Here is a 26,618-nt window from a genome sequence, read left to right on the forward strand (position 1 = left end):
ATGTGAATTGATTCTTTCCAAAACTCAACCAGGGAATCCTAATTCCTGGAATATCAAAAGTGGCCAAATTTTGAAACAATCCTCTCTAAATTTCAGGAACAAATCCATATGAATATGCAGAGGACTGGAGTTCATGGTTCTAAACAATGGCCTTTGATCTGCATCCACCCCCTGCTCAAGCAGGAAACCTTATACCAGGGATCTGCAACCTTGACAACTTTAAGACTTGCTGGCCGAGGAATTCTGGGAGCTGAAGTCCACAAGTCTTAAAGTTGTCAAGATTGCAGATCCCTGCCTTATACCATTTCAGGCAAGTGGTTGTCCAATCTCTTCTTAAAAACATGCAGTGATGGAGAAGGAAGGAAGGAAGGAAGGAAGGAAGGAAGGAAGGAAGGAAGGAAGGAAGGAAGGAAGGAAGGAAGGAAGGAAGGAAGGATAGCAGAATAACAGAAATGGAAGGGACCTTGGAGGTCTTCTAGTCCAACCTCCTGCTCAATCAGGAAACCTTATACTATTTCAGACAAGCGGTTCTCCATTCTCTTCTTAAAAACCTCCAGGCAGGCAGGCAGGCAGGCAGGCAGGCAGGCAGGCAGGCAGGCAGGCAGGCAGAAAGAAAGAAAGAAAGAAAGAAAGAAAGAAAGAAAGAAAGAAAGAAAGAAAGAAAGAAAGAAAGAAAGAAAGAAAGAAAGAAAGAAAGAAAATAGCGGAATAGCAGAATAACAGAATAACAGAGTTGGAAGGGACCTTGGGGGTCTTCTAGTCCAACCCCTTGATCAGGCAGGACACCCTCTGCCATTTCAGACAAATGGCTGTCCGATCTCTTCTTAAAAACCTCCCGTGTTAGAGCACCTTCAACTTTTGGATGCAAATCATTCTTAAAGCTGTCAAGGTTGGGAAACCATGTTTTAGAAGGATGCCACTCAGTGCAAGACTAGGGGTTCTACTCTTCAACCAGCAGGAAGACAAATGCTTGAATTGGTCTTTCGTCTTCCACACAGGTTGCCTGCTAATGCCTTGGCTTCAAGCCTGTGTGGCTGTGTGTTTGTGTGTCCTGCCGGCAGTTGCTGGCAGCAGAAAACTGGGGCAGTGCCCAAACAGCAGATTGCAGGCAGAGAAGGACTCTTATCAAGAGACAGAATCTGCTCCGGACAAGCCCAGGCTACTCAGGCTCTCCTCCACCTGCCTGCCTTCCTGAATCCACTTGTCTTGGGGGCAAAGTCCAGGATGGCTGGAATGCCTTTTTCCTGGCCAGACTTTGCTTGACAAAGGCCTCCAAAGAGATGTCGCAACAGCCTAAAGAGCTGGTGTGTGTCTGTGTGTGTGTCAATCGTATCCCCAGCAGGCTGAGGTTGTTTTCCCTCCTAGCGAGTTGGAACAGGACTTTGAGGAGAAGAAAGAAGACAAGGAAGCCCTCCAGGCAAGGGAAGGAATGCTCAAGAAGGCAGGGCAGGGGTTGAAACTTTGGACCTGGAGTCCAGCTGGACTTGGTTGTCCTCCACCCTGTTTCTGGCTGGTTGGCTCAATATCTGAAGAATCTGGTAGAGTTTGAATCTGGTCATAAAAGGAGATCATGAGAACATTGCTGGACTTGGTTTTCAGAAACAATGCTTAGAAATTAGCTTTTTAGACTGCATCAGCCTTCCTTCCTTCCTTTCTTCCTGTCCCTTCCCCATCTCTTTGTCTCCTTCCTTCCTCCCTCCCTCCTACTGTCTTCATTTTTCTTCCTCCCTTCCCTCCCTTCCTCCTCCCTCCCTCCCTCCTTCCCTTCCTTCCTTCCCTATCTCTGTCTCACCTCTTCTCCTTCCTTCCTTCCTTCCCTTCCCCATCTGTCTCCCCTCTTCTCCTTCCTTCCTTCCTCCCCTATCTCTTTGTCTCACCTTCTTCCTTCCTTCCTTCCTTCCTTCCTTCCTTCCTTCCTTCCTTCCTTCCTGTCTTTCTGTCTTGGCTGCAAGAAAGCCTACAAAGTCTGGAATACACCAAGGGTGTGTATTTCACATTTTTATTGGCTCATGACCAAACATTCTATTTCTACACTTCTGTATATTAATACATTAAACAAGGGAGTGTTCCAAACAATATAGTGAAAAGTCAGCCAGTCCACAATGGATCCTCAGCCCCTTCTTTCATCCTGGAAAATGGGGCACCTGGAGTCTGCATTTTTCTACTGAAGGAGCTGGTCTGAAGGGCTGTTGTGATCCTGGGACAAATGATCTTCTCCAGCCGCTGATCCAGCTGGTTCAGAATGCCCTTAGTTCCTCAGATGCACCACAGCCTTAGTTGAAATTGACTATGTTGACCCGTAGAAACATTTTCACCAGCTCTGCACAATGGTTGAAAGTGTGCAGGTAAGCAGCTGGGAGAGCAAACAGCTCTTTTCAGAAATGCTGCTCAGAGGACTTCATGAAGGGGTTCCAAAGTCACAATCTGGGATGAAGGATCTCTACCAGGTGTCCTTGCAGTTCTGCGCACCAGAAGTCTGGCATAGGTCCTGTTTGTTTGGCTGGAGGGTCTCTGTTCAAGGCCCTACAGAGTCTTTGCAGACCATTCTGGAAGGGGGCATAAAACAGTCACCACCCCATTCAAGGGGGGCATGGGCAATGTCTGCAGAGGAGGCCCCCTGCGGTTCAACTGGAGCCAGTGCCTTGCAAGGAATCCAGGATCTTTTAGCAAAGACTGCCACCTGCCGGCCAGAGCTGAGAATGCCAACCTAGCTGAGACGTTAGGAACTATGGTATGATGTTTTAGCCCACTCCAAAATCACCTTTGATCCCAGGGCATCCCATATCTTAATTCCCTTTTGTGACATTGAACATCTGGACAGGAAGTGGAGAAACCAGAGGCTTGTGGACAATAACTACACTGGGCCTTCTACTTCTTGGATTCAGCTTGGATTCCCTGCAGATGTTTAGGTGCCATAACATCTTTCCTAGACACTACAGCAATAATGGGTCTACTCTCGGGGGGGGGGGGGAAGTACCAGGCCAGCATGGACCACATGGAAGGGAAACTGAATGAATGAGTCCAAAGGAGTCTTTTGCCCTCAACCTGGTGGTGGCCCTTAGATCAAACCCCGATGGATTCAGCAATTAACCATTATTTCAAGGCTGAAGGAAGGATTGGTTTCAAGCCAACTTTGGGCATTAGGAAACCTTCCAGTTTTTGCTTGCATTAGCTGGGAATTTAGGAGTTACTACCCCTCACATTTATAGGGCATCAGGATAAGGAAAAAAGCATTTGAGCAGATTATAGCTTTGTGCTAGTTTGATTTTTTTTTAAAAAAAAGCTTTTAGTTAAGGGAAATAGGGGGAAAGTGCTCTCTTTACAGTACTGCGGGGAGAAATTTAATCAGAGCACAGAGTTGATTCTTCCCTTCGTGTTCCTAGGCTGGCATCTTTACAAGGGGATAATATTTCAGGTTCAACCATTGTACTAACCATGGTTTGGTAAGGAAAGTTCACATAACACAGTAAGCAAAACCAAAACACAATGTGGCAAGAAGAAGGATCCAGGTTCCACTGTGTCTTTGAGAAACAATTTACTGAAGGTGGCTGCCTTTTCAGCATATGTTAAGGTGTGTTTGGCCAGAATAGAATCATAGAATCATAGAGTTGGAAGGGACCTAGGAGGTCTTCTAATCCAACCCTAGAGCAGGAGACCCTATACATTCCACACAAGTGGCTGTTCAGTCTCTTCTTGAAAGCCTCCAGTGTTGGAGCACCCACAACTTCTAAAGGCAAGCTGTTCCACTGATTGAGTGTCCTCACTGTCAGGAAATTTCTCCTTAGTTCAAGGTTGCTTCTCTCCTTGATGAGTTTCCATCCATTGTTTCTTGTCTTATCATGTGTCAATAAATGGGATTAAGATTTGGGTTGGGAACAAGAGTAGCATAAATCCATAACTGCCTAAGAGCCAGTCTAGAGAGTCATGAGTTCGCTCTGAGGGAAGAGTTGAGATTCAATGAGTACAAGGAGGAAATGGTTCGTGTTTTGCCAGGAGGGAACAGATGACGCTGCTGGTTGTGGTGCATTGCTGAAGGCAACTTGCATGTGGGGTGTTTGTATGGGCAGCTCCATCTTGTGGCCACATCACACTTTCTGTCTGTATATGTTGCTCTGCTTGTTGTGTTGTGAAGATGCCCTTCATCCCCTAGTTTTGGAAAACGGCTGCTATAGGCTGCTCAAATATCCATGAAAAGAAAGTGGTGGGACTCTATTTTACAGAATCTTTATAGGGGGCTTTATAGTATATAGGTAGTCCTCAACTTATAACAATTCATTTAGTGTTCAAAGTTACAACGGCACTAAAAAACAATGACTTATGACCTTTCCCCACACTTATGACTGTTGCAGCGTCCCCACGGTCATTGGATCAAAATTCAGATGCTTGGCAACTGGCTCATATTTATTAGGGTTGCAGCATCCCAGGGACATGTGATCACCTTTTGCGATGGGGAAGCTGGATTCAAGCCAGATTTAAAGGCGACTTTCTTTCTTTCTTGATGTGGCTCCATCTTTAAGGGCCACTGTAGAGTCTTAAAGCTGCCAAGGTTGAGACCCCTGATATAGACAATGGCAGATCCCACATAGAGAATGATCAGAGAATGGCGTCTCTGTGAAATATATTTACAAAGTACAGTAGGTAAGTTTCTCAAGATGCTTCAGCAAACCAGAGAGTAGCTAAACAGAACGTGCAAACCCAACTTTTTGGCCCGTTCGCCCTGTGCTGTCTATGCTAATTGGGCACAGCTCCTTCCTGAGGCCTCCCCCTTGATCCATCGACATCTTCTGCAAGCTAAGAATAGGGTTTCCATGAGCCACGATTGCCCATACACAACTCAACCTTGCCATAACATACTTTTGATTGTTAGTGTTGGGATGATATGGATGTGATTGCAAGGAAGTCTCAACTACATGGGATCTGGCTTTGAACCAATGTAGTGGTCAATCACCTTCCAGCATTTGTAGCAGTGGCTTAAATAAAAGACACATGAAGTCTTGGCTGGTTGTCCTTTCTGCTCAGTAAGTCCTTTGATCCTCATAGGACCCCCAGAGAGGATTTGGGTCTTCCTTGGGCCAGAAAGAACTGCTGTCTTGGAGAGCAGCTGTATCTGAAGACTCCTCAGAAGACCCCGGGAGCATCTTGAGCCCAGGGAGATCATTGGCTGCAGCAGCCATGAAGGAGGAGAAGGGCGAGTTTGAAGAGGCAGAGAAAACAGCTGGGTAATGGACATCTTCGAGAGGGTGGAAGGAATAAGACTGAATTCCAGAGAGAGGTAAATTCCAGTTGGGGTTTCTACAGTGGGAAGTGGTTCCTGGCTCATGACCTGAAAGGCAGTTGGAAGCTGAAGCTACTTGGAGAGATTCTGGACATGCTTCCAACTGACCAAAGTTGTCCGGCACAGATTGTTCCCAGGAGTCTCTCTGTTGGAGGAAGAAAGAAGGATGCATTTAAAGATCCAGAAGTGTTAAAGGAGAATACCCTCCCCTGCAGAATTATCAGCAGAGGCCACAGAGATGAAGCATGGTCTCCAAAAGACTTTCAGCTTGCCTATATAAGGAGCCCACCAAGATGTGTTTTTTTTTATGGGAAATCTTTGAAATGTCAAGAGATGAACCACAGCTGGAAGTGTGCGTGAAACTCTGCACTGCACCTTTGCAAGCCCAGAATGTGGCCCTGGGAGCAAACTTTAACACCTCGAGTTCAACCGCCTTTGAAAACATCATAGTTGTTCAAAACAGGAGCTTCTAATCAACTGGTCGATAAAAATAACGTGCTTTGAAAAGCACAGGCAATGTTGTTGCTATCCACTCCATAGAGTATTGGATCAATAACTGCTGAACAGGTTCTGGACTTTCCCCAGATGTGTCTGGCCCACATTCACCTACACAACTTTCTCTTTGCTCTGCTGTCCAACAACCTCATTCTTTTCAATGGATGGGGCCACAATTCAAGGTCCGGTTTAGCATTGGATAGCTGGCAGCTGAATTTGTGAACTGCCTGCCTTCCGGGATGGAATTGTATACTTTTTGCACAACAGTGGTACTTTCCCCCTTGCTTCTAACCATAGCCCAGATGTGCCCTAGAAGCATCATTTTCCTGCCGAGTCCCACAACACAGTCATCTTCCACCTAGGAGGGAAACAGCCTCTTGAGTCATTGTTAGCTGGCCTTCCCCCTTCCCTGACACCAATAAGGGAAGCCTCAAGGTGTGTAAAATTGGGTCATCTTTGTTCACCATCATCTTAAGAGGTGTAACAACTGGAAATGGGCAATAAAGGCAGGACAGGAATAAGTGAAGACCAATTTTTTCAAAAGGCAACTGGACTGTTTTTGTTTTGTTTTTTTGAGAAAGAAGTTCTGTTCTGGCAGGATGGCGAGGGCTATGGAAGGATTCAGTTCTGACAGGATGGGGAGAGTTGGAAGGACCATATTTCTTTGCAGTCATCTTGTCAGAACCCATTCCTATTTCATTTTTATCTATCCCCTCTGATCTAAAAACAAATCTCACCTTTCCCTGGGTTCTGCCATACTCCCAAGGGGGAGGGGGGATGTGCCTGCAGGGTTATTGTTTTTGCTTCCTCTATTCGTTACACTGTAACCTTTTGCTTCGTTTATTGCCTCTGTGTCTGCCGCCCACTACAGTGTAACAATTTGCTTCCTGCACTGTATCTCTCTCTGAACTTTCTTCTCCCTAACCTGTCAGCTGGGAAAAGTGGGGGGGGGAGGGAGAAAGAAAGACAACCTCCGGAGCCTTGCCTATTTCTCCATTCTCAAAAGAAGGTGCGAAGAGCTGCTTGAACATCACGCTACAACCAGAGCCGGACCGATGTTATCTCCCCTTTCCCATGATGGACTTAACACCTGGGGATTGGCCAGTCTGAACCGTCCGGATGAACTGTGGGGTGGGGTTTGCTTGGGGATGCTTTAAAGTATCGATCTGTAAAGGAATCCCTCAGATCCTGTCTATTATGCCTGCTATCAACTATTCTTAATAAAAGTTCCTGTTGGAAGAAATTGTTTCCAACAGTCCTGCTTTCTTAAGATGTGGGTTTGAAGTAGGTCCTTACACATCTGGTCGTTAGTACTCTTCCTGAGATTAGTCAGAATGAATCCTTCCATAGCCCCCATCATCGTGCCAGAACTGATGAAGCTTCTTGGATGAGAAACAAAATGTCTTCTCCTTCCTCAAAGGAAAAAAACCCAAACCCAGTCCAGTTGCCTTTTGAAAAAAGACCTTTGAGACAACAGTGACCTGGGTGACTGAGAATCTCCACAGAAAAGTGAAGGAAAACGTCAAGCCATGATTTTCTTCTGCCAACCATAGAATTGAGTGGGGAGCTTCAGTTCAGCAACAGGGGGAGGCCCACAGACTGAGATGAGAAAATGATTAGACTGGTTGGCTCACTAAATTCAAAGCAAAATGAAAGCATGCTATGAGTTTGCACAACTTGAGAATCCACCCACAATGTACTGTACAACATTCAGCACAACCCAACAACTTCAAGGCATTCTGTCATGTGGTCATGGGATCTCCAGAAGATCTCTGGGGCCAGCGTGGGAAGCAAAACTACTTATACCCTATAAGCAGGGGTGGGATTCAGCCAGTTCGCACTAGTTCGGCAGAACCGGTAGCTAATTCTTTTGTTGCCCAGGCCCAGAATGGACTTCCGGAAGCGGCATCCACACGGAGAACCGGTTGTTCACATATTTGAATCCCACCACTGGATGGATGGATGGATGGATGGATGGATGGATAGATAGATAGATAGATAGATAGATAGATAGATAGATAGATAGATAGATAGATAGATAGATAGATAGATAGATAGAAGAAATAAATAGATAGATAGATAGATAGATAGATAGATAGATAGATAGATAGATAGATGATAGATAGATAGATAGATAGATAGATAGATAGATAGATAGATAGATAGATAGATAGATAGATAGATAGATAGATAGATAGATAGATAGATAGATACAGTAGTAGGATTCAGCCAGTTCGCACCACTTTTGGCAGAACCGGTAGCTAATTTTTTGTTGCCCAGGCCCAGAATGGACTTCCGGAAGCAGCATCCACGCAGAGAACCGGTTGTTCACATATTTGAATCCCACCACTGCCTTTAAGGAAGATGTGGGAAAATTTCGTAGGGTCCAATTACTGATGGACTTTCAATATTCATAGAAATTATCCATCTGCCCCAACCCCCCTCTCTGTGGTTGAAGATAATGGATATTGTAGAGTGACAATCTTTGGAGAACCATCAGGTTCTCTACACCACCATGGATTTTTTTTTAAATATTTGAACTCCAGTGTTGGTAGGAACAGAAGGATGGACTATGCTGTGCACTCAAAAACAAAAACTAACCTAGGTCCTTCTCCATTTAACCCAGTTGTCCTCTACTCACACTAAAATAATGAGCTGAATCGCTTGGAAAGGATGATGTTGAGTTGCCAAGGACAGCAGAAGCTCCAGAGGGGATAGATCCAGCCCGGTGGTCCACATACTGATCAATTAAGTGGGCATCCAGAGACAAAGAATATCCTTGAGTTGCTGGTGATTCATAAGCCAATGACTTGGGTAGCAAGGAGGAAGTGTAGACTTCGCTGGAGATATCTTTGTTGTTGTGTAAGTCCATATCTGTCGCCAAGGATCTTCGAACTCCATAATAACCGGATGCTGTGGGAGAACCTTTGGGCCATGTAGAAATGAATGATCAGGGTGTGGTTGAGGTGGGAAGGAGAAACAGGAATATACAGAGAATATTAAAGTGTCATAACTTTAGAGCTATCTCCAAATTAAAGAAGCTTCTGGTGGTTGGTTAAGAGCAGTGGTGGGATTCAGCCGGTTCGCACCAGTTCAGTAGAACTGGTAACTAATTTTTTGTTGCCCAGGCTCAGAATGGACTTCTGGAAGCGGCATCCGCACAGAGAACCGGTTGTTCACATATTTGAATCCCATCACTTGTCAAGAACGTCTACTTAATTAATCAATTCATGAAGATGATTTGTTCAATGTTCCTAGGGCAATAAGGATTTGTCTTGGGTTTTGAATGGTGGATGCATGTTTTCATAAGAGGAGGCATGTTTCTGCTTGTGTGTGAAAATGAAGAGGGGAAGTTTTGCTTAACATGAGTTGGATCAGGCATTCCACGTCATGGAAGACTTTTGTTTTTAATAGGAGGGATTGGGAATGCAGTGTACTTATAAAATTAAAATGATAATACTTACTGGGCAGTGGAACAAACGATGGTTGAGAGCTCACAACACTTCCCTGAAAGACAAGCACAACATCTTGAAAAGGTATAGTAGGTGAACACTGGAATTTGGGCTGAGTTTGCCCAGCAGCTAAGACTCAAAGAGTGCTTTGCAAGCAGAATAGCTGGCGTCACATGACACGTTAAGCCACTCTTGAACAAAGGACATTGTAGCTTAGCGTGCTACCTGAACTCGGGTGTCGTGAGATGCCATCTTAGACCAAACGAATCAAAAGTGCGGGATCCTTTCCAGGTATAGACTGAACTTGAGGTTTCTGACTTGCAAATTCATGCTTCAACCCAGAGTTGTGGCCAGGAGCATCTCTGGGGGAGACGAGGTCAAAGATGGCAGTTTCACACATACACAATTGAACCCTATTCATTTTTCACATGCATCACAATGACTGGTTTTTATGTTGGGTGGTGATGATGCTGCAGCAGGAAAATTTGGCCGAGGCATCCCACTAGGTTACTCACAGTAGTTTCAGATTCAGCCTATAAAATATTTGCTAATACTTTATATTTTTTCATGTGAAATAAAGGAAAATGGGTGAGGAATAATCCTATTAGCAGTATGCAAGTAATTGAACTGAATTGAAATGAAATCCTATTTATTGGCTTTCTCAGCTCTACCCACTTGTGTGTTCTGGTCAAACCTGCCTTGGTAATCCCAGAGCTCAGAATGTCATTGACAAAAAATCAAGCTATGTTACACCAAGATAAAGTCCCAGAAGCTGAGTTTTATACAGAGAGGATGTTAGGATTAGGGTTAGAGAACAGGATAACAAGTAATGAATGGAAACTCATAAAGGAGGGAACCAACCTAGAATTAAGGGGAAACTTCCTAACAGTGAGGACAATTAACCAGTGGAACAGCTTCCCTCCAGAGGTTGTGGGTGCTCCACCACTGGAGGTTTTTAAGAAGAGATTGGACAGCCATGTGTCTGAAGTGGCATAGGGTTTCCTGCCTGAGCAGGGGGTTGGACTAGAAGACCTCCAAGGTTCTTTCCAACTTTGTTATTCTGTATTTTGTATGTGTATCTAAAAAAGGGGTTACTTTACAGTAGATTTAGCTGCTGTGTTGAGACCCAGATTCAATGTTCAACTCTCTACGTATTCCAAGAAAAAGAAGCTAACCCAAGCTAATTTTTGGCCTAGATCTGCAGAAAGAATGATAAAAAAGATGGCACTGATCTCCTTTCAGAAGTAATTCAAGGACATTCTTTATTCTAGTTTTCCACTTCATCAATTAAGTACAACCCAATTGCCCTGAATAGCAAATGCTACCCTTAGTTTTCAGCCAGGCAAGGCAAAACACAACCTCCTTCAGTTTGCATACTGTAAATAGGAGTTTCCTGCCCTAGCAAGCAACCAAATTTAGAGGTCTGGATTTGAATTAAAATTTGCCAGTGTCAAGATTACCTTTTGGTGACCAACACCCAGCTTTCACCTGGACACCAGCGAGTCCATGGAAATTAGCTCATTAGAACTCATGGCTGTTACCAGCGAGATGTAAAAACAGAAAGCAAATCTAAACATCCAAAGGTGGGGAGCAGGTGGAGAACTACAGACGCCACCACCAACACCACTTTGGTGGAACTAGGACAGATGGATTGGAAGCAATTTGTACAAGGTGGTTTTTTTTTTAGTAATATTTCTCAACCTCAGGAACTTTAAGATGGATGAACTTCAGTTCCCAGAATTCACCCAGCCAGCATGCTATGAGGATGAGATAGCACTATAAGAAGAAATTGCTCAAAACTAAGTGGACTGCAAAGAAGGAAGGTCTTCCTCACAAAATTGTCCATCTGGTCAGAGTATCTCCAATCAATCATAATAGAGCTGAAAGGGACCTTGGAGGTCTTCTAGTCCAATCCCCTGCTCAAACAGGAGACCCTGTGCCATTTCAGACAAGTGGCTGTCCAGTCTCTTCTTAAAGACCTCCAGTGATGAAGCACCCAAAACTTCTGAAGGCAAGCTAAGTTCCACTGATTAATTGTCCTCACTGTTAGAAAGTTTCTCCTTAATTCCAGGTTGCTACTCTCCTTGAATAGTTTCCATCCATTGTTTTTTGTCTTGCTTTCTGGTGCTTTGGAAAATAAGTTAATCCCCTCTTCTTTGGGGCAGCCCCTCAAATACTGGAATACTGCTATCATGTCACCCCTAGTCCTTCTAGAGACTGGCTATACCTAATTCCTGCAGCTGTTCTTCATACGTTTTTGTCTCCAGGCTTTTAATCATCTTAGACTGGATCCTGCGGACCATATATGACCCTGGGACACATATTCACCTTCATTCGTGATAAATGGACTTGATCATCAGAAAGATCTCACAGAATTATTTTGCCATCTGGTAATTATGGAAATCCAATTTAGAGATATAAAAGGGCAGGATTATTTGGAAGATAAAAGGCCAGACGTTTACAAGCCCAAATAGTGTTGCATTTTGCTAACAAACAACAGGCACACACCCTAATAGTTTCCTATCCAGGCCTGAGTGCACCTGTTGCAAGGGGAATTTTGCTTTGCTAAAATGGAGGGTGTGTTCTTCTCCAAAGATAAGTTCAGAGGGACGAACCATTTCCTTCCTCCTCATCTCGGCTGTGTTGGTGCACCTGCTGTTTGCTCAACCGTTTATTGTATCTCTTGTCCAACAATTGCATTGATATGTGCATGGAAAGAGCAACCAACTTGGGCAGAAGGCTCTCTGGGCCAATAAGGAAGCAACTCCCTTATTTTGGGGTTGGGGTGGGGGAGGGGGGAGTCCATCCAACCAAAGTGAAAAGTGATCGCAAAGATTGCATATCGACTATCACAACATGGGTAGTCCTCAACTTATGACAGGTTGTTTAGCGACCGATCAAATTCCAATGGACCTATCGGGGAGCTATGCATGATCTAGAATCAAAGCTCAGATGGCCGACACCCCTGTGGCAATCTTGCTGCATTTACAGATGTTTGCAGCATCTTGCAGCCACAGTGTTTTATGACAGAGTTGCCAAAAACCAGGATTTATTTCTGGTTTTCAGCAAAACATGGGTTCATTAAATGACCATCATGTTTATGAGTGCCATAAGAAATATTATAAAATCACGTGTTATGTGACTGACCCATTTTACGACCATTGTGACTTATGACCATGATGGAGAGGCTCCATAATGGTTGTAAGTCAAGGACAACCTCTAAAAAGTTGCATATTGTTCAACCAGCATAGCCCCTACAAAATGCTACTATAGCCATTCCACAATTGGTCCACATTTGAACCCCTGTAATATGATTTTTTTCTCAAAAGTTGCCCTAGATATTAAATGTAAAATACATACAGCGGATATTAAGTCTTCCTGCCCAAGCAACCTCCATTTTTAGCCATGGTTAAAGGTTGCTGCTTCAGAGTCAGGTTTTGGAGAAGGAAGGTAAGAGATGGTGACTTACATTCCGTCGCAAACTGCTCGTCTGCCTTGACCGCTTTTCAGCCAGCAGATCCTTCACTGTGTGTTTGACACGCACACCTTGATAAACACGTTTACTGTAGTCTGCAGGGACTGAAGAAGACAAGATATGTGAGCAGGAAAGGAAGGAATCTCATAAGGGATGCTGGATAAAGAAAAGACTCAACACCAGAGGTGTCCAACCTTGGCAACTTGACAACGTGTGGACTTGAATTCTCCCTGCTGGCTGGGGAATTCTGGGAGCTGATTTCCACAAGCCTTCAAATTGCCAAGGTTGGACATCCCTGTTCTATAGGATTCAAGGATGGATCTCTGTTCCAGGAGTTAACTCAACCTTATATGTTGGTTGTGAGAATAAAAAGAAGTAGAGTAAGGCTACATGGTTTGTTCTTTCATTCATGGATCCAATGTGCCATCAAGTCCAGGGTCAACAGGCCAAGCTTGGGTGGAGGTTTTGTGCTCCAAAGGGAGTGATTAATTGATTGATTGAGATATATCCAATTCAGAGGCCATAGAAACCTTCCAACCTTCTCGGTTGGAGCCCNATCTCCCCTCCTTCCGCCGCGCCCTCAAGACATGGCTATTTAAGCTAGCAGGACTGGCCTAAGGGTTATCTTAATTTGGTTTTAAAATAATTTTAAAAAGAAAAGGCCAATAATTTAATATTCTATTTTAATTACATTTTAAAATTAGTATTTTTGTATTATGTACCTGTTTTAGATGGCTGTAAGCCGCCCTGAGTCCACTGGGAGAAGGGCGGGGTAGAAATTTAATAAATAAATAAATAAATAAATAAACAATAACCGGTGTTATAAATACAGTGGAGGGACTAATGTTCAACCAGGGCTAAGCCATGCTGTAACTGATTTGGTCTTGGTTTAGTAAATGAGGAGCACTCACAGAAGTGCTTCCTTTCATCAAATGCTTCTCTGTATATTTTGCTGCTAGGTGGGTCAATTCCAGTCTCATTCAACTTGAAATAATGAAGCAGCTTCTTTTATTCTGCCTTTGGAACCAAGCACAATGCACATTAAAAAAAAAAGAGTTAGAGCTACAAACCTGACTTTTGGGGGTCATACCCTGAAGACACCCCCATACTCACAGAAAAAACCTATTCTGCGGAAGTGAGAAACAACCTGAGGGGAACTTTCAGCCAGATGTTATTGGAGTCTCCGTTTAATCTTTTAGGAAACAATGCAACCACAAAACCGGAGCATCTTCTAAGCTCAAACAAACATTTTGTGTCCTATGGGGAAAATTCTTTGATCTTTTATGCATATTGAGTTACTGTTCCAAACGTAGGTTTTACATGTTTTGTGCTTTTGTTCTCTATCTATCTATCTATCTATCTATCTATCTATCTATCTACCTACCTACCTACCTACGATGGATGGATGGATGGATGGATGGATGGATGGATAGTATACCGTAAATAAATCACAAAACAAAACGAATTTTTTATCCCTGTCTAATAAAGACGTCTGACCCGCACCATTAGGTATCTTTCAGAAAAGTTCTAGATGATGTTACCTTCCCGATCGGTAGTTTAGAAATCTAGATAAGATAGGGTTACAACCGATGTTGTGATCTAAAAAGGTAGCAGAATCCCCATTCCCCCCCTTAAATAAAGAGTTTACAGGAATCAATTGGGATCAGAAATAATTATGCACCCAGTCAATACAGAGAATAAAAGGAAATCTAAATAAACAGTTTCCTGGTTTGTCTGGAGCTTAAGTCAGAGAGCAAAGCTGGTTTAAGATCCTGTCGGTAAAACTGATCCTTATAATTCATTGAACTGAATAAAACATTATATTTATTTAGGTAAAACTAGTTGGAGACCTGTGTCTTTCAGTCCTGAAGCAAAGGTCCTTGTCCCCATCTCTCCCTTTAGTCAGCTATGATGCACTCATCCAAATGTAATAATTATTTTAGGAAACCTAACCACAACAAATTGATCGAAACTTTTCAATTAGCAGGATTTGAAATCTAGACTTTCCTGTGTTTTAGATTCTCTGAAATTAACCTTGAATTTGGCAATATGATAATACATTTCCTGATCTGGAGGTTCTATTTCTGATGCATACTTTTGAGGAGGCAATGTACAGCTACTCCTCAACACAACCTCAGATGGGACCAGAGTTTTCATTGACAAGCAAGGCGGCTATTAACTGTCTTGTGCCTTATTTTACAAGCTTCTGTGCCATTGTTGCTAAGCAAATTAATATACATGTCAAGTGGATCAAGTCAATACTTACCAGTTTCCATGCTCAACAGGAATTATTTCTCTCTCTGTAGATTTAGGAGAATATTTGAGGAAATCAGCTGTCATGAACTTGGATGCTGCCTGTTTCTCACTCACGTTCACTTTGAACTAAGCAGAAATGGCTTTTTCCACAATTTTAGAAGACATCTCCGAAATGAGTTCTGTAGGATTTGTATAAATGCAAATCCTTTGGTGTCTGTTTAGATGCAATTTGCATAGTCAGCAAGGAGCAGGGTGGAAAGGCGCTTTCGTTGAGCCAAAATGCATAATTTTAGGAGCAAGAGGACAAGAGACAGATAAATGTTCCTTTTTACAAACAAACTCTTGCAACAAGAAAAGGTTAAATCAAGAAAGTTTAAGATTGTGAGGAATCTTACAATTACTTGTAATTTTTAATCATGGGAAATGATATTGAGTATTTGCAACTGTGAAAAAACTGTCTTTTAGGTAAATAAATGTTCTATAACTTGGCCTCGATATCTTACAATGTAATCCAAACTCTTCTGGATACGACCCAAATAGAGTTTTTCCCATTTCCATTGTTTTTTTAGTTAGAAAGCTGTTCCTTAACTTTATTTCAGTTCATTTTATAATCATAACAACTCTTAGTAAACTATAAATAACAAAAGGGAAAAATTTCCTCAATCATATATTACAGTTGCATTCCATAGCATAAGCTTCTCTGGAGAATTTATAGCAACCCTAAAAGTTACTCTGATGCAAAGTAATATTTTCAAACAAATACACTTGAATACATTAACATAAAATACAACCCAAACTTTTTTTTTTTAAATGAAATTCTTTCTAGAAGGAATTAAAGATACAGGTTACAGTAAAGACAAAATGAAATGTTATCTGCATTCAAAGCTGATTCTGGAGCCACCATTTCATTTTAGATCATTTTGGAAATCAAATACATTTTTAAAACTTTTGGGAAAGGTTGTTTTGTTTGGATATTTCATATTGCTATCAATTGTTATGAATAATATTGGTTGGATCTTACTTTGGTCATCTTTAGATTAGACTAATTGATATCAGTGGGCTTATTTCCATGCTCTAATGGAGAAATGCAATTTGTAGGAGTTGGGGTGTTTTATGAGATGATGCAAAGATTGAGTTATTCATGCAAATCCGATTATTCACTTTTTCTGACAGAACAATCAAGGATAGCTAGGTACACAACCTGCATCTTGCTCAATTTCAGTGCAACACAATGCCACATTTGATTTCAGTAGGATCTGAAATCCATGGTGCAACCAGTTCCCCACAATATGCAATCTAAGTCTGAGTTTGATGCAAGTGAGGTCAAGGATCTCTCACCCCTCTAGGCAAAACGGGCATATAAATGTAATAATAAAAATAATAATAAAAACATTCTACTTTAGGCAATGCAACTTTGTTTTCTATCCAAGCACTAAAAAACATGGTCCTGATTCAGAGCTGTTTGAATATTCTCCAGGGATGTTTGGAAGGGTGATTTTCTAATACGCCTAATAAAAGTATTGCTTTGAGGTACAATTTCTGCATTGGCTAGATCCCCCCCCCCCCCGCTTTATAGAAACAGTATGGTGCAAGGGAAAAAGTGGGAAAAGCTTTGTAGCCTGCCTAAGAGCCTACAAAAATTCTGGACGACAAAACACTTTTTTTCCATCTTTTTATTTTCTCTCAATCTTTAGTTTCTGGGGCTCCAAACTAAATGGATCTTTTCCACGGGATAGGTTCGGGTGAGCCAGGAATCCTACTCAACCCGGAACCATTCCTCAACAACCTTCGGTTCTCTATCGGACCTAGCACCGCGATGCTCTCTGTATGTTTTGACAGGCCGGCTAGGTCCCGCCCTCCCCTGGCCGCACCATTGGCTACACGGACACCTTCGGCGCCTTTCATTGGCTGGCGAAATTCATCCGGGCGGCTCGCGGGCGCACAGGTGGTGAGGGAAGTGGTCGTTGCGTCGGACGTCGGTCGGCCGGCCGGGAAACACTAGGTAACTATGGAAACGCGGCCTAGTGGATGTCCCCGGGCCTTGGCTCCTCAAACCGGAGGGCGTTTTTGTTCCTCCAGACCCCGTTTTTTCGGCTAGGGAAGTCTCGAGCGGGGACCCTTCTTCGGCCCCCCCTGGTGGGTGTGTGGACGCCGCACGAAAGGGCGAGTCGCCGGGGAGGGAGAGACTCAGACGACGGCCGGGGGGGCCTCTCTGGCCGGGCGGACTTTCAGCTACGCGCAGCCCCGGCCTTGGCCGAGTGTTGGGAATTAGTGGAACCCAAGTCCAGCTACTTCTGGAGGACTCCGGGTCGGGGAAGGTGCTTTGTTTTTCTCAGGAAGGGCAATAAAGGGCTACAGCAATGGGTAGAAACGCGAAGGGGAATCATCATTCTATACTGTGTCTTATATAACACTGACAACCTTGTATATGTAGATCTTATAAAATATAGTCCATTCTGTTATGTTATATATCATGTATTTGCGTGTTTATAGTAATATGTACTTTATACTTTCATTTGTATCAGATTTGGTATGGCTGCCTGCTCCAGAAGACTTTGGGCAGCTTACATAAACCACAAAAAGGGTAAAATAGCGAAAATAATTTTCCATATTCTCCTTTTATCTCTCTCTCTCTCTCTCTCTCTCTCTCTCTCTCTCTCTGTGTGTGTGTATGTATGTATGTATAAAATCACATACACAGGTACCTAGCATTGTGTGTGTAAATATTGTCTATTATATATACTATATATGCCTATGGAATGTATAACCATGTGTAATATATTTGTGGCACAGTATAACATAAGGTATATTTTATAGTATGTGTATATGCATTTATATGTACTTTTTTTTCTTCCCTGCCCACCCACCCTGCCCTTTGGACTGAAGGAAGGCCATTGTGACTTTGCTGGAAATTAATTGCAGTGGGCGCTTCCTCACAGCAAATCCTTGGAATTGTGGAATTGGATGAGGATGCTTTTCTAAAGACCGTAAAATCCACACAGGATAATAGTCGGTGTGTTTGGCAGAATTCCAGCTCTTTCCTTCAATCCCTTTCCGAGGCTGGAGGGAAGGCAACCGAAAACCTCCTTTGGAATGTGAACAAGACCCTCTTCTCCAATTGCCCGGCAGGGTTGTGGCCATGCCTCCTGGGAAGACGGGGGAGAAAGAGGCTTTGGTCCTGCAGTGTGAATGGGAAATCTGCAGCTTTGTGGCCTCGAAGATGGAAGAGTTTTGCGAACACGTCTCGCAGCACCTGCAGCAGCATCTCCAGGGCAAGGAGGAGGACAATGAGATGGATTCTCTTGGTATGGGGCAGATGGGGCAGGTTTTGGGGTGTGTATTGCAGAATGTCACGCTGCGACACAGATAAAAAGGGGTGGGGCTTTGCTGGTTATGGCCATCGCCCGGACTTTTTTGACCTCCTTGAATATCGCTGTGACTCTTACTTGCTTTTAATATCAGCTGTGGCTCATATTATCCTCTCTGAAAATTGGCACAGTACTTCTCTGTATTCCCTTCCTCCTCCTCCTCCTTGTTAAAAGAATTGATTGATTTCGTTAGAAAACCCATACTCCTCTAAATTACCTTTCTGGTTCAATGCCAGGCAGTCACTGTAGCATATTTGTCTTTCTTATTGCAGATAGTCCTGTAAGCCATAGGGGTTTGCCCAAAGCTGCAAGGGAGATGTTGTAGCCCCTTCACTACCATAGTCAAGTTATGTCAGTGTAAAATTGAAGCAGGCCAAGGGTGAGAAGTGCTGTAGGCAAGGGACACGTGGAGAAGGCAGGATTAAGATAAACTGGGTTTGAAAAGGTAGTGAAAGCATGAATCGGCTAAAGAAAGGGGGGGGGGTGTTAGTTAAGAAAAGTCTGAGAAAGTTAATTTTCCTGGTTTCTTTTTTAATTAAAAGCCATAGTATTAAATCAAAATAGCTTCTGTTTTACAAACTTCATCCAGAAAATGGGGGGTGACCAAGACCAATTACTAAGTAGAAATTTGTGATGTGTAGTCTGTCTCTTGCAGGTACGAGTTTTGTGCTTCCTCCATCAACTTTCTTTTTTCCCTCCCCAGAAGAATACGCTTGCCTCTGGCAAGAATGCGGCTTCTGTTCTCCTGAGAGTCCTGCAGAGCTCGTCCGCCATGTTTACTTCCACTGTTACCACACGAAACTGAAGCAGTGGGGACTGCATGCCTTACAGAGCCAGTCTGACTTGACTCCCTGCCAGCTGGACTTTCAGAGCCGAAACATCATTCCTGAAATTCAAGAGAACTTTCTCTGCCTTTGGGAATATTGTGAGGTGAGAGATGAGATGGGAAGATAAACAGTCTATCCCAGTGATACTGTGTTGAGTATGTCCACCGCGCAGTGAAAAGATGCACAATTAGCTTCTAAGCTTCAGACAGATTCTTGGCGTGCTGTGATGACTGCAGGATGGATTAAGTAATTTTGTTTTAGACCAAACAAGTTGTATAACTTATTCAAGAGATTATGCAAACCTGTTCATTCCTCTTCATTATGCTAAAAAACAATGCAGGAATGTTTTTGGAACACTCCATACCCAGTTTAAATTTGAATTTACAGGAGGGTCATTCTGAAATAGGTATAAAATAGTGTGCCCATAGAAGACACTTGGAATATTTTTTACTATTTAATAAACATAACTATATCTCTTGGAATAATCTCTGGAAATTCCATAGCACATATGTATGACATTCCTAAACCTAGGCTCCCTTTATATTCACTTTGGAAATTGACATCTGGAACTATAGCTGCTCTGTTTGTCTCTTTGATCATTCCAAAGAAAGTTGGTACGCAATTTTACATTTTCCTGGAGGTTTCAACCAGAGCTCCAGAATGGGTGAAAAATGCTGTGTGTGTGAGGCAAACAAAAAAATGCTGAATGCGTTGACAAGCTCTCACAAGAAATTTAGTGAATGGAGCCATTTGAGGAGGACGCAGATTATTGTTACCCAACTATTAAAAATTAAGTCTCTCCGGGTGGGGTGGAGCTTATGTAAACTTCCATGTGTATGCAGAGCTACTGAGTGACTCCTGGATGGGATTTATTAAGCTTTTAGAAAGTGTAATATTGATTTACGGGAATAACATCCTTTAACGGATTTATTTATTTGCTGATTGACTGAGTGTATGCTCAGAATATATCTTTCCTTTTCTTGTCTCCCCATCAGCGAGCTTTTGATAATCCTGAATGGTTCTACAGGCACGTGGAAGATCATAGTTTCTGTGCAGAATACAAGGCGATAGGGAAGGAGAACCACATGGTCTTCTGTGGGTGGAAAGGTAGGGGTTGATCTTGCCTTGGGACCTTTGCTGGCTGATCTGTGTTTAACTGCTTAAACCTTTCCTGTTGTTTTGAGGCAAAATTAAACCAGAAAAACATTCTTATATAAGACACTATAGAATAATACTCATAGATACAGGTAATTGTCAACATATTTAGTGTCCGTTTGAAGTTACAACAGCACTGAAAAAAGGTTACTTACAACTGGTCCTCACACTTACGTCCGTTGCACCGTCCTCACAGTAACATGATCAAACACCTTCCTTAGCCATTGGAAATTCTCTTCTCAATAGTAGGCACAAGTTGAAGACTACCTGTATACAACATTGCCTTTTAAAAAATCACCGAGTGCATTTTTTATACAATCTTTAAATACTATTCCTATGATTCACACATTTTATCCTCTTTGTTTTCCCCAGTAGGAGGAAAATGTAATTTACCTCAGTGCAAACAAATATACCAAAACATTTCATCTTGTGGCTGTTAGGCACTTTATGAGAGGAGGATTATTCTCCCAGTTTTCATGCAGATAAAAATGAAACAGCTCCTCAAAATCCATAAAAAAAGCTACTGTAGAATCCCAGGGTTTCTAAGGGAATCGTCCCCGCCAAGCTCAAAGCAATAAGCCGAAACATTCCAGGCAGGAACACCAGCTTTGTGCCAGCTTGGAACACACAAGCATTGTCTTCTTTTGTTCCAGAGTGTGACTGTACCTTCAAAGGCCGATGTAAGCTGCGGGAACATCTGCGCAGCCACACCCAGGAGAAGGTGGTGGCTTGTCCCACTTGTGGTGGCATGTTCTCCAACAACACCAAGTTCTTTGATCACATCCGTCGACAGACGGCTTTAGAACGTGAGTACCTGAGCCCATCATCATGTTTAGCCCGGAACTGTACAAGTGGTCAGGCTTGCTAGCCAATGTGAGTTTTGGACTGATTAGGGTTTGAGTTATAAACCCTAGAAGGGAGTGTTTGTTTGGAAGAGAAGAAATTGTGGGGTCCTTGGTGCTTGCTGAGCTTGGCTGTTTTCTTGCAGACGTTTCATTACCCTACTAAGTTATATTATCAGTTCTAAAAGGGAGGAGGGTTTGCTCTCTCTTTATTTACAAGTGGCTTGCCCTGTCAGTGTTGGTGGGAGTGTGGCTTTCTTCTTGGTAGTTCCTTGATTGGCCTGTTGTTTCCTGCCTGATTGTTGGTCTGGCATTAATCTTAGTATTAATCTCTGCTCATCTGGGTGTTGATTGCTGGTGAGGAGGTGGTTAGGTATTTTTGTTTGCTTTTTTTAGATTTTTGATTGTCTCTTTTAAATGTTATGTGGATGTTGTTTATCTCTATGGGCCTGTGGATGGCTAATTTGTCTGAATGCCCTGCTTCCAAGAATTCTCCAGCATTTTTGGATTTGACTTGGTATGGATGTTCTTTCCTAGTTCAAGCTATGATGAAGCTGTCCATGTGTTGTGAAAAGTTGCCGATAAAGATTCTCTCTAAATGAGATGTGTCCTTTTGTTTCTGCCTCTGCTCACAGAACAGCGATTCCAATGTTCTCACTGCTCCAAAAGGTTTGCCACAGAGAGATTGTTGAGGGATCATATGAGGAACCACGGTAAGAGGTGATGAGGAAGCTTTTTTCCCCCTCCTTTTCTCTCCTCTTGGTGAACTTTCCCTTCAGGAATGACCTCCTTTATATGTGTGTGTGTCTGTTTTCCTGAGCAGTCAACCACTACAAGTGCCCTCTTTGTGACATGACTTGCCCTCTGCCCTCCTCACTACGCAACCACATCCGCTTCAGGCACAGCGAGGAACGGCCTTACAAGTGCAACTATTGTGACCATAGGTAAGCCCAGAGGCCAGGTGGGAGATGGCCCTGGGCCAGGTCCCGGGAAGGAGAGTGTTCTCTGTAGCCAAACCCTTCTGCTGTTTCTTTGCCTCTGAAATAGATGGGTTAGCAGCTGCCTTAAGAGTTTACAAATTGTGGTAACTGGTGCCTAGCTCCAAATTATAAAATTACCATTGCTTTATAAAGTCTCTCTTTTGCTGGCCAGTGAAGTGTGGAATTATTGGGCAAACCACCAGTTTAATTCAAAGGGTATTTGGATTAAATGGCTACAGTTTCTAGAACGATTTCTTTTTAGACCCGTGGTGGCCTTTTTATCAAGGCCTTGCTCAGGGTGACATATATTACAGTTATAAAATCAATATATATGAAATGAAACACCACTGTTTCTCAGCCTTGGCAACTTTAAGAAGTTGCCAGAATTCCCAGAATTCCCCCAGCTGGTCTGGCTGATCGGACTACCTATAGAATTCGGCAGAACAGGTAGCATTACGATGAGGGTAGCTGTTGGACTGTTGTCCACTCAGAGGCTCCCTGAGGGTTTGTAGAGGATTTGTTGTGTAAAATGCAGTCATCATGATAGGAAGAGCAACTGTGGCCTGTTTTTGGTAATAGCCAGAATGTTATGGTGAAGAACACGGAGGGAGCGTGTATTTTATGACTTCTAATTGCTGCCATTTTACATGCAGCAGTATTGTACTGTTTGTGCCAGGATTTAAAATACTGTCTTTGCATGATCCGTCCAGCTGTAAGAATCTGATTGATCTACGGAAGCACTTGGACACCCATAGCAAAGAGCCAGCCTACCGCTGTGAATTTGAAGCCTGCGACTTCAGTGCCCGATCTCTCTGCTCCATCAAACTGCACTACAAGAAGGTTCATGAGGTGAGAAGGAAGCAGACGGGAGTCTGAGAGCCTGGGGTGGTGTCTGATTTTAAGGAAAAAAGCAGGGCAGCAATTACAGAAGCTTTGCAGAAGGACTCTGAGATATGGCTTTGGCTAGAAAATTAGAAGCCGAAGCAGCAGCTGTTTACTTTCCCAAGGAAAAAGCAAACTTACATCTGCTAATTGGTGTGAATCACCTCCATGCAAGTATCTCTTTCACAGAGTTCCCAAAATTTTGCTGCTTCTGGGAGTTCTGAGTTCCTCCAGCACTCAATTTTTTTTAATTATTATTATTATTATTGTTGTTGTTGTTGTTGTTGTTTGCACAGCCAGCCCAACGTTTAGCCTAGATCAGGCACTTACTGAGTCCTCCCCAAGCACGTGGGATAAGCAGATGTTGCTGTTTAATCGCCTTAAAGGCGTCATGTTATTATTACCATTATTATTTTCATACTTACAAATCCGATTTATTGTTAAGAGAATCTACTGACGTGCTTTACAAACAGAACAGCAAAAACTGGATTCCTTCAAGTTGTGGAGTTTCATGCGTAGGTGGAGAAAATCCCCATCTAACCATTCCTTTCTCTCTATGTACATTCTCAGGGCGATTCAGAGCCCAGGTATAAGTGCCACGTCTGCGACAAATGTTTCACACGAGGGAACAACCTTACGGTCCACCTCAGGAAGAAGCACCAGTTCAAATGGCCTTCAGGTCATCCTCGTTTCAGGTACACAACGATAGGGCGGGGCTGAAATGCTCTTTGTGGTTACGAAGCATGGGCATGAAATCAAAGTCACGTTTCAGAAGAGCATTCAGTCTGCAGGGAGAAACTGACTTTTCTTGTTGTTAAGCTGCTAGCAGAAGACATCTTTGCCCTAAGGCCTTCTGCAGGTCAGTTTCACTTTCTCAAAAGTCCTCACTTCAGCCCCTCTCCTCAAAAGGAGAAGAGGAGATTGCACAGTCTTCTCATCACATTCCTCCAAAAAATTAAGTAAACTTCTGGACAGCTGGAGGTTTAGCCCAAGTCTTGACTGGTTTGCAGATCATTAACAGGGCAAGCCAGGATATTTTTTGGAGAAACAGATGGTTTGTCTGAACATCCCTAAAGCAAATTGTGCTGTCCTCAAATCAGCATCAGGATTACAAAGGAACGTGGTTGTGGTTGATTAAATCCAGGAGGTTTGGATAGGCTGGCTAATTCTGATATGTGTTGCATTTAATTATCTTATTATCTCTTGGGCGCTTGTCTCTGAGCCAGAGGTGTCAAAGGGAAGCTGGAGTGATTTGTGGCACATTCCCAATGAGGGAGGTTTGAACGTTTGTGACCTCTTCTTCCACGTTGTGGCGAAGAAGAGGGATCTAGAAGTGTAGTCTGCAGCAATTGGAAGAAGGGTGTGTAAGAAGAGAGCTGGCACCCTTTCTGGGATCCTCTAGGTAAAAGGATTAGATGAGGCTGCTGGTATTGTTTCTCTTTTCTCTTTCACCACGGTTGACCCCTTTCATGTTTTTTTTTATCAATGCCAGGCAAGGTGGAGAAAAATGTAGATTCGTTCTCACCTTGTGCTAAGATTTCTGGACAAAGCAAGTGTTTGCTGAAAAAATGGAATAGCAGCCATTTCTAGCAGCTTTGAATGTGTGTCTGTGTGTTCATCAGCTTTTCATAATCGATGGCGCTGGGACGCCAACAGCTAGCCGCCACCAGACTGGCATGGTTCCCTGCTAACCGCAGCCTCTGCAACCCCACCTAGGTACAAAGAACATGAGGATGGGTACATGCGCCTTCAGCTGGTGCGGTATGAAAGCGTGGAACTGACTGAGCAACTGCTGAAGGACCGGGAGAAGCAGGGAGAATCGCTGGATGACGCGGCCCAGTGCGTGGTGCTGGCAGGGTCGGAAGGCGGCTTACAGGGCATCATCCTGGACTCACCGATGGAGGACCCGGTGGAGACAGATTTGCCAGCTGCTCTGCCAACCGAGAACTCTGCTCCCCCGTGTGCCAGCGAGTCTCCGGACTGTGATCCGAGCGCCCCTTCCAGCCCAATCATCCGGGTGGTGAACAGGACCAACGAGCACGGAGAGAGCGAAACGGTGTACTACGTGATGGCTAATGCCCCCTCCGAGAGCCGGACAGTTGTGCCTAGTGGACTTGTTCCAGAGCCAGAAGAGAATGTCATGGACAGACTGCAGAAGACCGCCGAGGAACTGGGCATCCAGATTCTCTGAGAGACCTCCTCCTCTGCAGCACCCCGGGATCTTCCCCCAACCACCAGCCTGGTGGACCTTCCGAATTTGCCAGTGCTTTGCTCGGGCTCTTTGCCAAAATGGGCTTTCTTGAATAGTGGTGAGAGCAGGACGAAAGGCTTCACACAGATAAATACACAAACACACGTGCGCCCCAAAAGCCCTTTGTTGGCTCCCTTCAACCTGGGATCTGGTTGTACGCCTCTTGGTGTAAGGGGTAATCTGGTAAGGGAAGCCAGCTTTAAGGCAGTTCCTGTGGAAAGGGACTGACTTAAGATGGAAACGGTGGCTGGGTCAGACCTGAGCTTCAGCGCCTCCTGACCTCACGACGTCTACCTGGCCTTATTTGAAAAGCTGGTCATCCCAAGAAGCTAACTTTCATACCTTGGAAGTCTCATTCTTGGATCTCACTCCTGGTCAGCCCGACTCCTAACCTATCAGTCTCTGTCTCTGCAGTTGGTTTGCCATCCCCACGTTCTTTGTAGCAGCACAGAGTCCCACTCGCAAGCCCGCCCTCCTCAGTCTCCCTCCAGAGGAGGGTCCTGCACCAGGGCATCCCTGGGTGACTCGGGGCCCTTCTCTTGTCGCTGCCCCCCTATTCCCAGGGGGTTGATGAGCCCTTTGTTCTTACCGTTTGCTCCATAATCCACTGCTGCTTGCCCTCTTGGCAAAAATCCTTCTTTTTTTTGTCTTCGGAGCAGGGAAGTCATGAAATCCTGGTTTTCTTCCCACAGTCGTCACAGAACAAGAGGCTGTTGCAATCCCTCCCACATCATGAGTAAGGAGAGAGGAAAAAAGGGAGATAATCCTTGCCGGGGGGTGGGGTGTCTCTCCCATATTGGAGTTCCAGCTCCTGGCACCTAAGGTTTATGTTACATTGACGTTCAGAAATAAAGCCACACAAACAAAACCAAGTCTTGTGTCAGATACAATCTTCCTTGTACAGGTAGTCCTCAACAACAGTTTGATGTAGCGACCAAACACTGACAAAAGTGACTTACGACTGTTTTGCACATCAGTGGCCGTTGCAGCATCCACCTTGTCACGTGATCGAAATGCGGAACCTGGGCAACTGACTCCTATTTATGACGGTGGCCATGTCCCGGGGTCACGTGATCCCCTTTGGCCACCTCTTGGGAAGCAAAGTCCACGGGGAAGTCAGCTTCCCTTAACAATTGTGTGACTAGCTTAACAGCTGCAGTCAGCAACTGTGGCGAGAAAAGTCGCAAAATGGAGCAAAACCCACTTAACAAATGTCTCACTTAAGAGCAGAAATTTTGAGCTCAATTGTAGTCGTAAGTCCACGACTACCTATAACCTCCAGTTTCCCCCTGGTCAGGTCAGACTTCGGCATGGGATGGGTGGAGGAGAGCAGCATCCAAATAGAATTTATTTGGGGGGA

The 26,618-nt window shown here is 43.8% G+C and overlaps 2 protein-coding genes across 2 annotated transcripts; one reads left to right on the forward strand and one right to left on the reverse strand.

Annotated features, from left to right (window-relative positions):
* Positions 1-5,015: 5,015 nt before the first annotated feature.
* Positions 5,016-14,973, reverse strand: CUNH11orf53 (chromosome unknown C11orf53 homolog). The gene is made up of 5 exons (XM_029283460.1): positions 14,964-14,973; positions 12,692-12,801; positions 9,235-9,277; positions 8,412-8,695; positions 5,016-5,420 (listed from the first exon to the last, which is right to left on the reverse strand). The coding sequence occupies exons 1-5, from the start codon at positions 14,971-14,973 to the stop codon at positions 5,016-5,018; spliced, it is 852 nt and encodes a 283-aa protein (XP_029139293.1).
* A 3,095-nt stretch (positions 14,974-18,068) lies between these two features.
* HINFP (histone H4 transcription factor) lies at positions 18,069-26,008 on the forward strand. Its single transcript, XM_015812592.1, has 9 exons — positions 18,069-18,258; positions 19,025-19,251; positions 20,144-20,255; positions 20,957-21,109; positions 21,781-21,858; positions 21,969-22,089; positions 22,836-22,974; positions 23,578-23,702; positions 24,724-26,008. The coding sequence occupies exons 1-9, from the start codon at positions 18,093-18,095 to the stop codon at positions 25,196-25,198; spliced, it is 1,596 nt and encodes a 531-aa protein (XP_015668078.1). The 5' UTR covers positions 18,069-18,092; the 3' UTR covers positions 25,199-26,008.
* Positions 26,009-26,618: the final 610 nt, after the last annotated feature.

Source organism: Protobothrops mucrosquamatus, unplaced genomic scaffold, assembly GCF_001527695.2.
Source record: "Protobothrops mucrosquamatus isolate PMUCROS unplaced genomic scaffold, P.Mucros_1.0 scaffold97, whole genome shotgun sequence".
Taxonomy (NCBI): Eukaryota; Metazoa; Chordata; class Lepidosauria; order Squamata; family Viperidae; genus Protobothrops; species Protobothrops mucrosquamatus.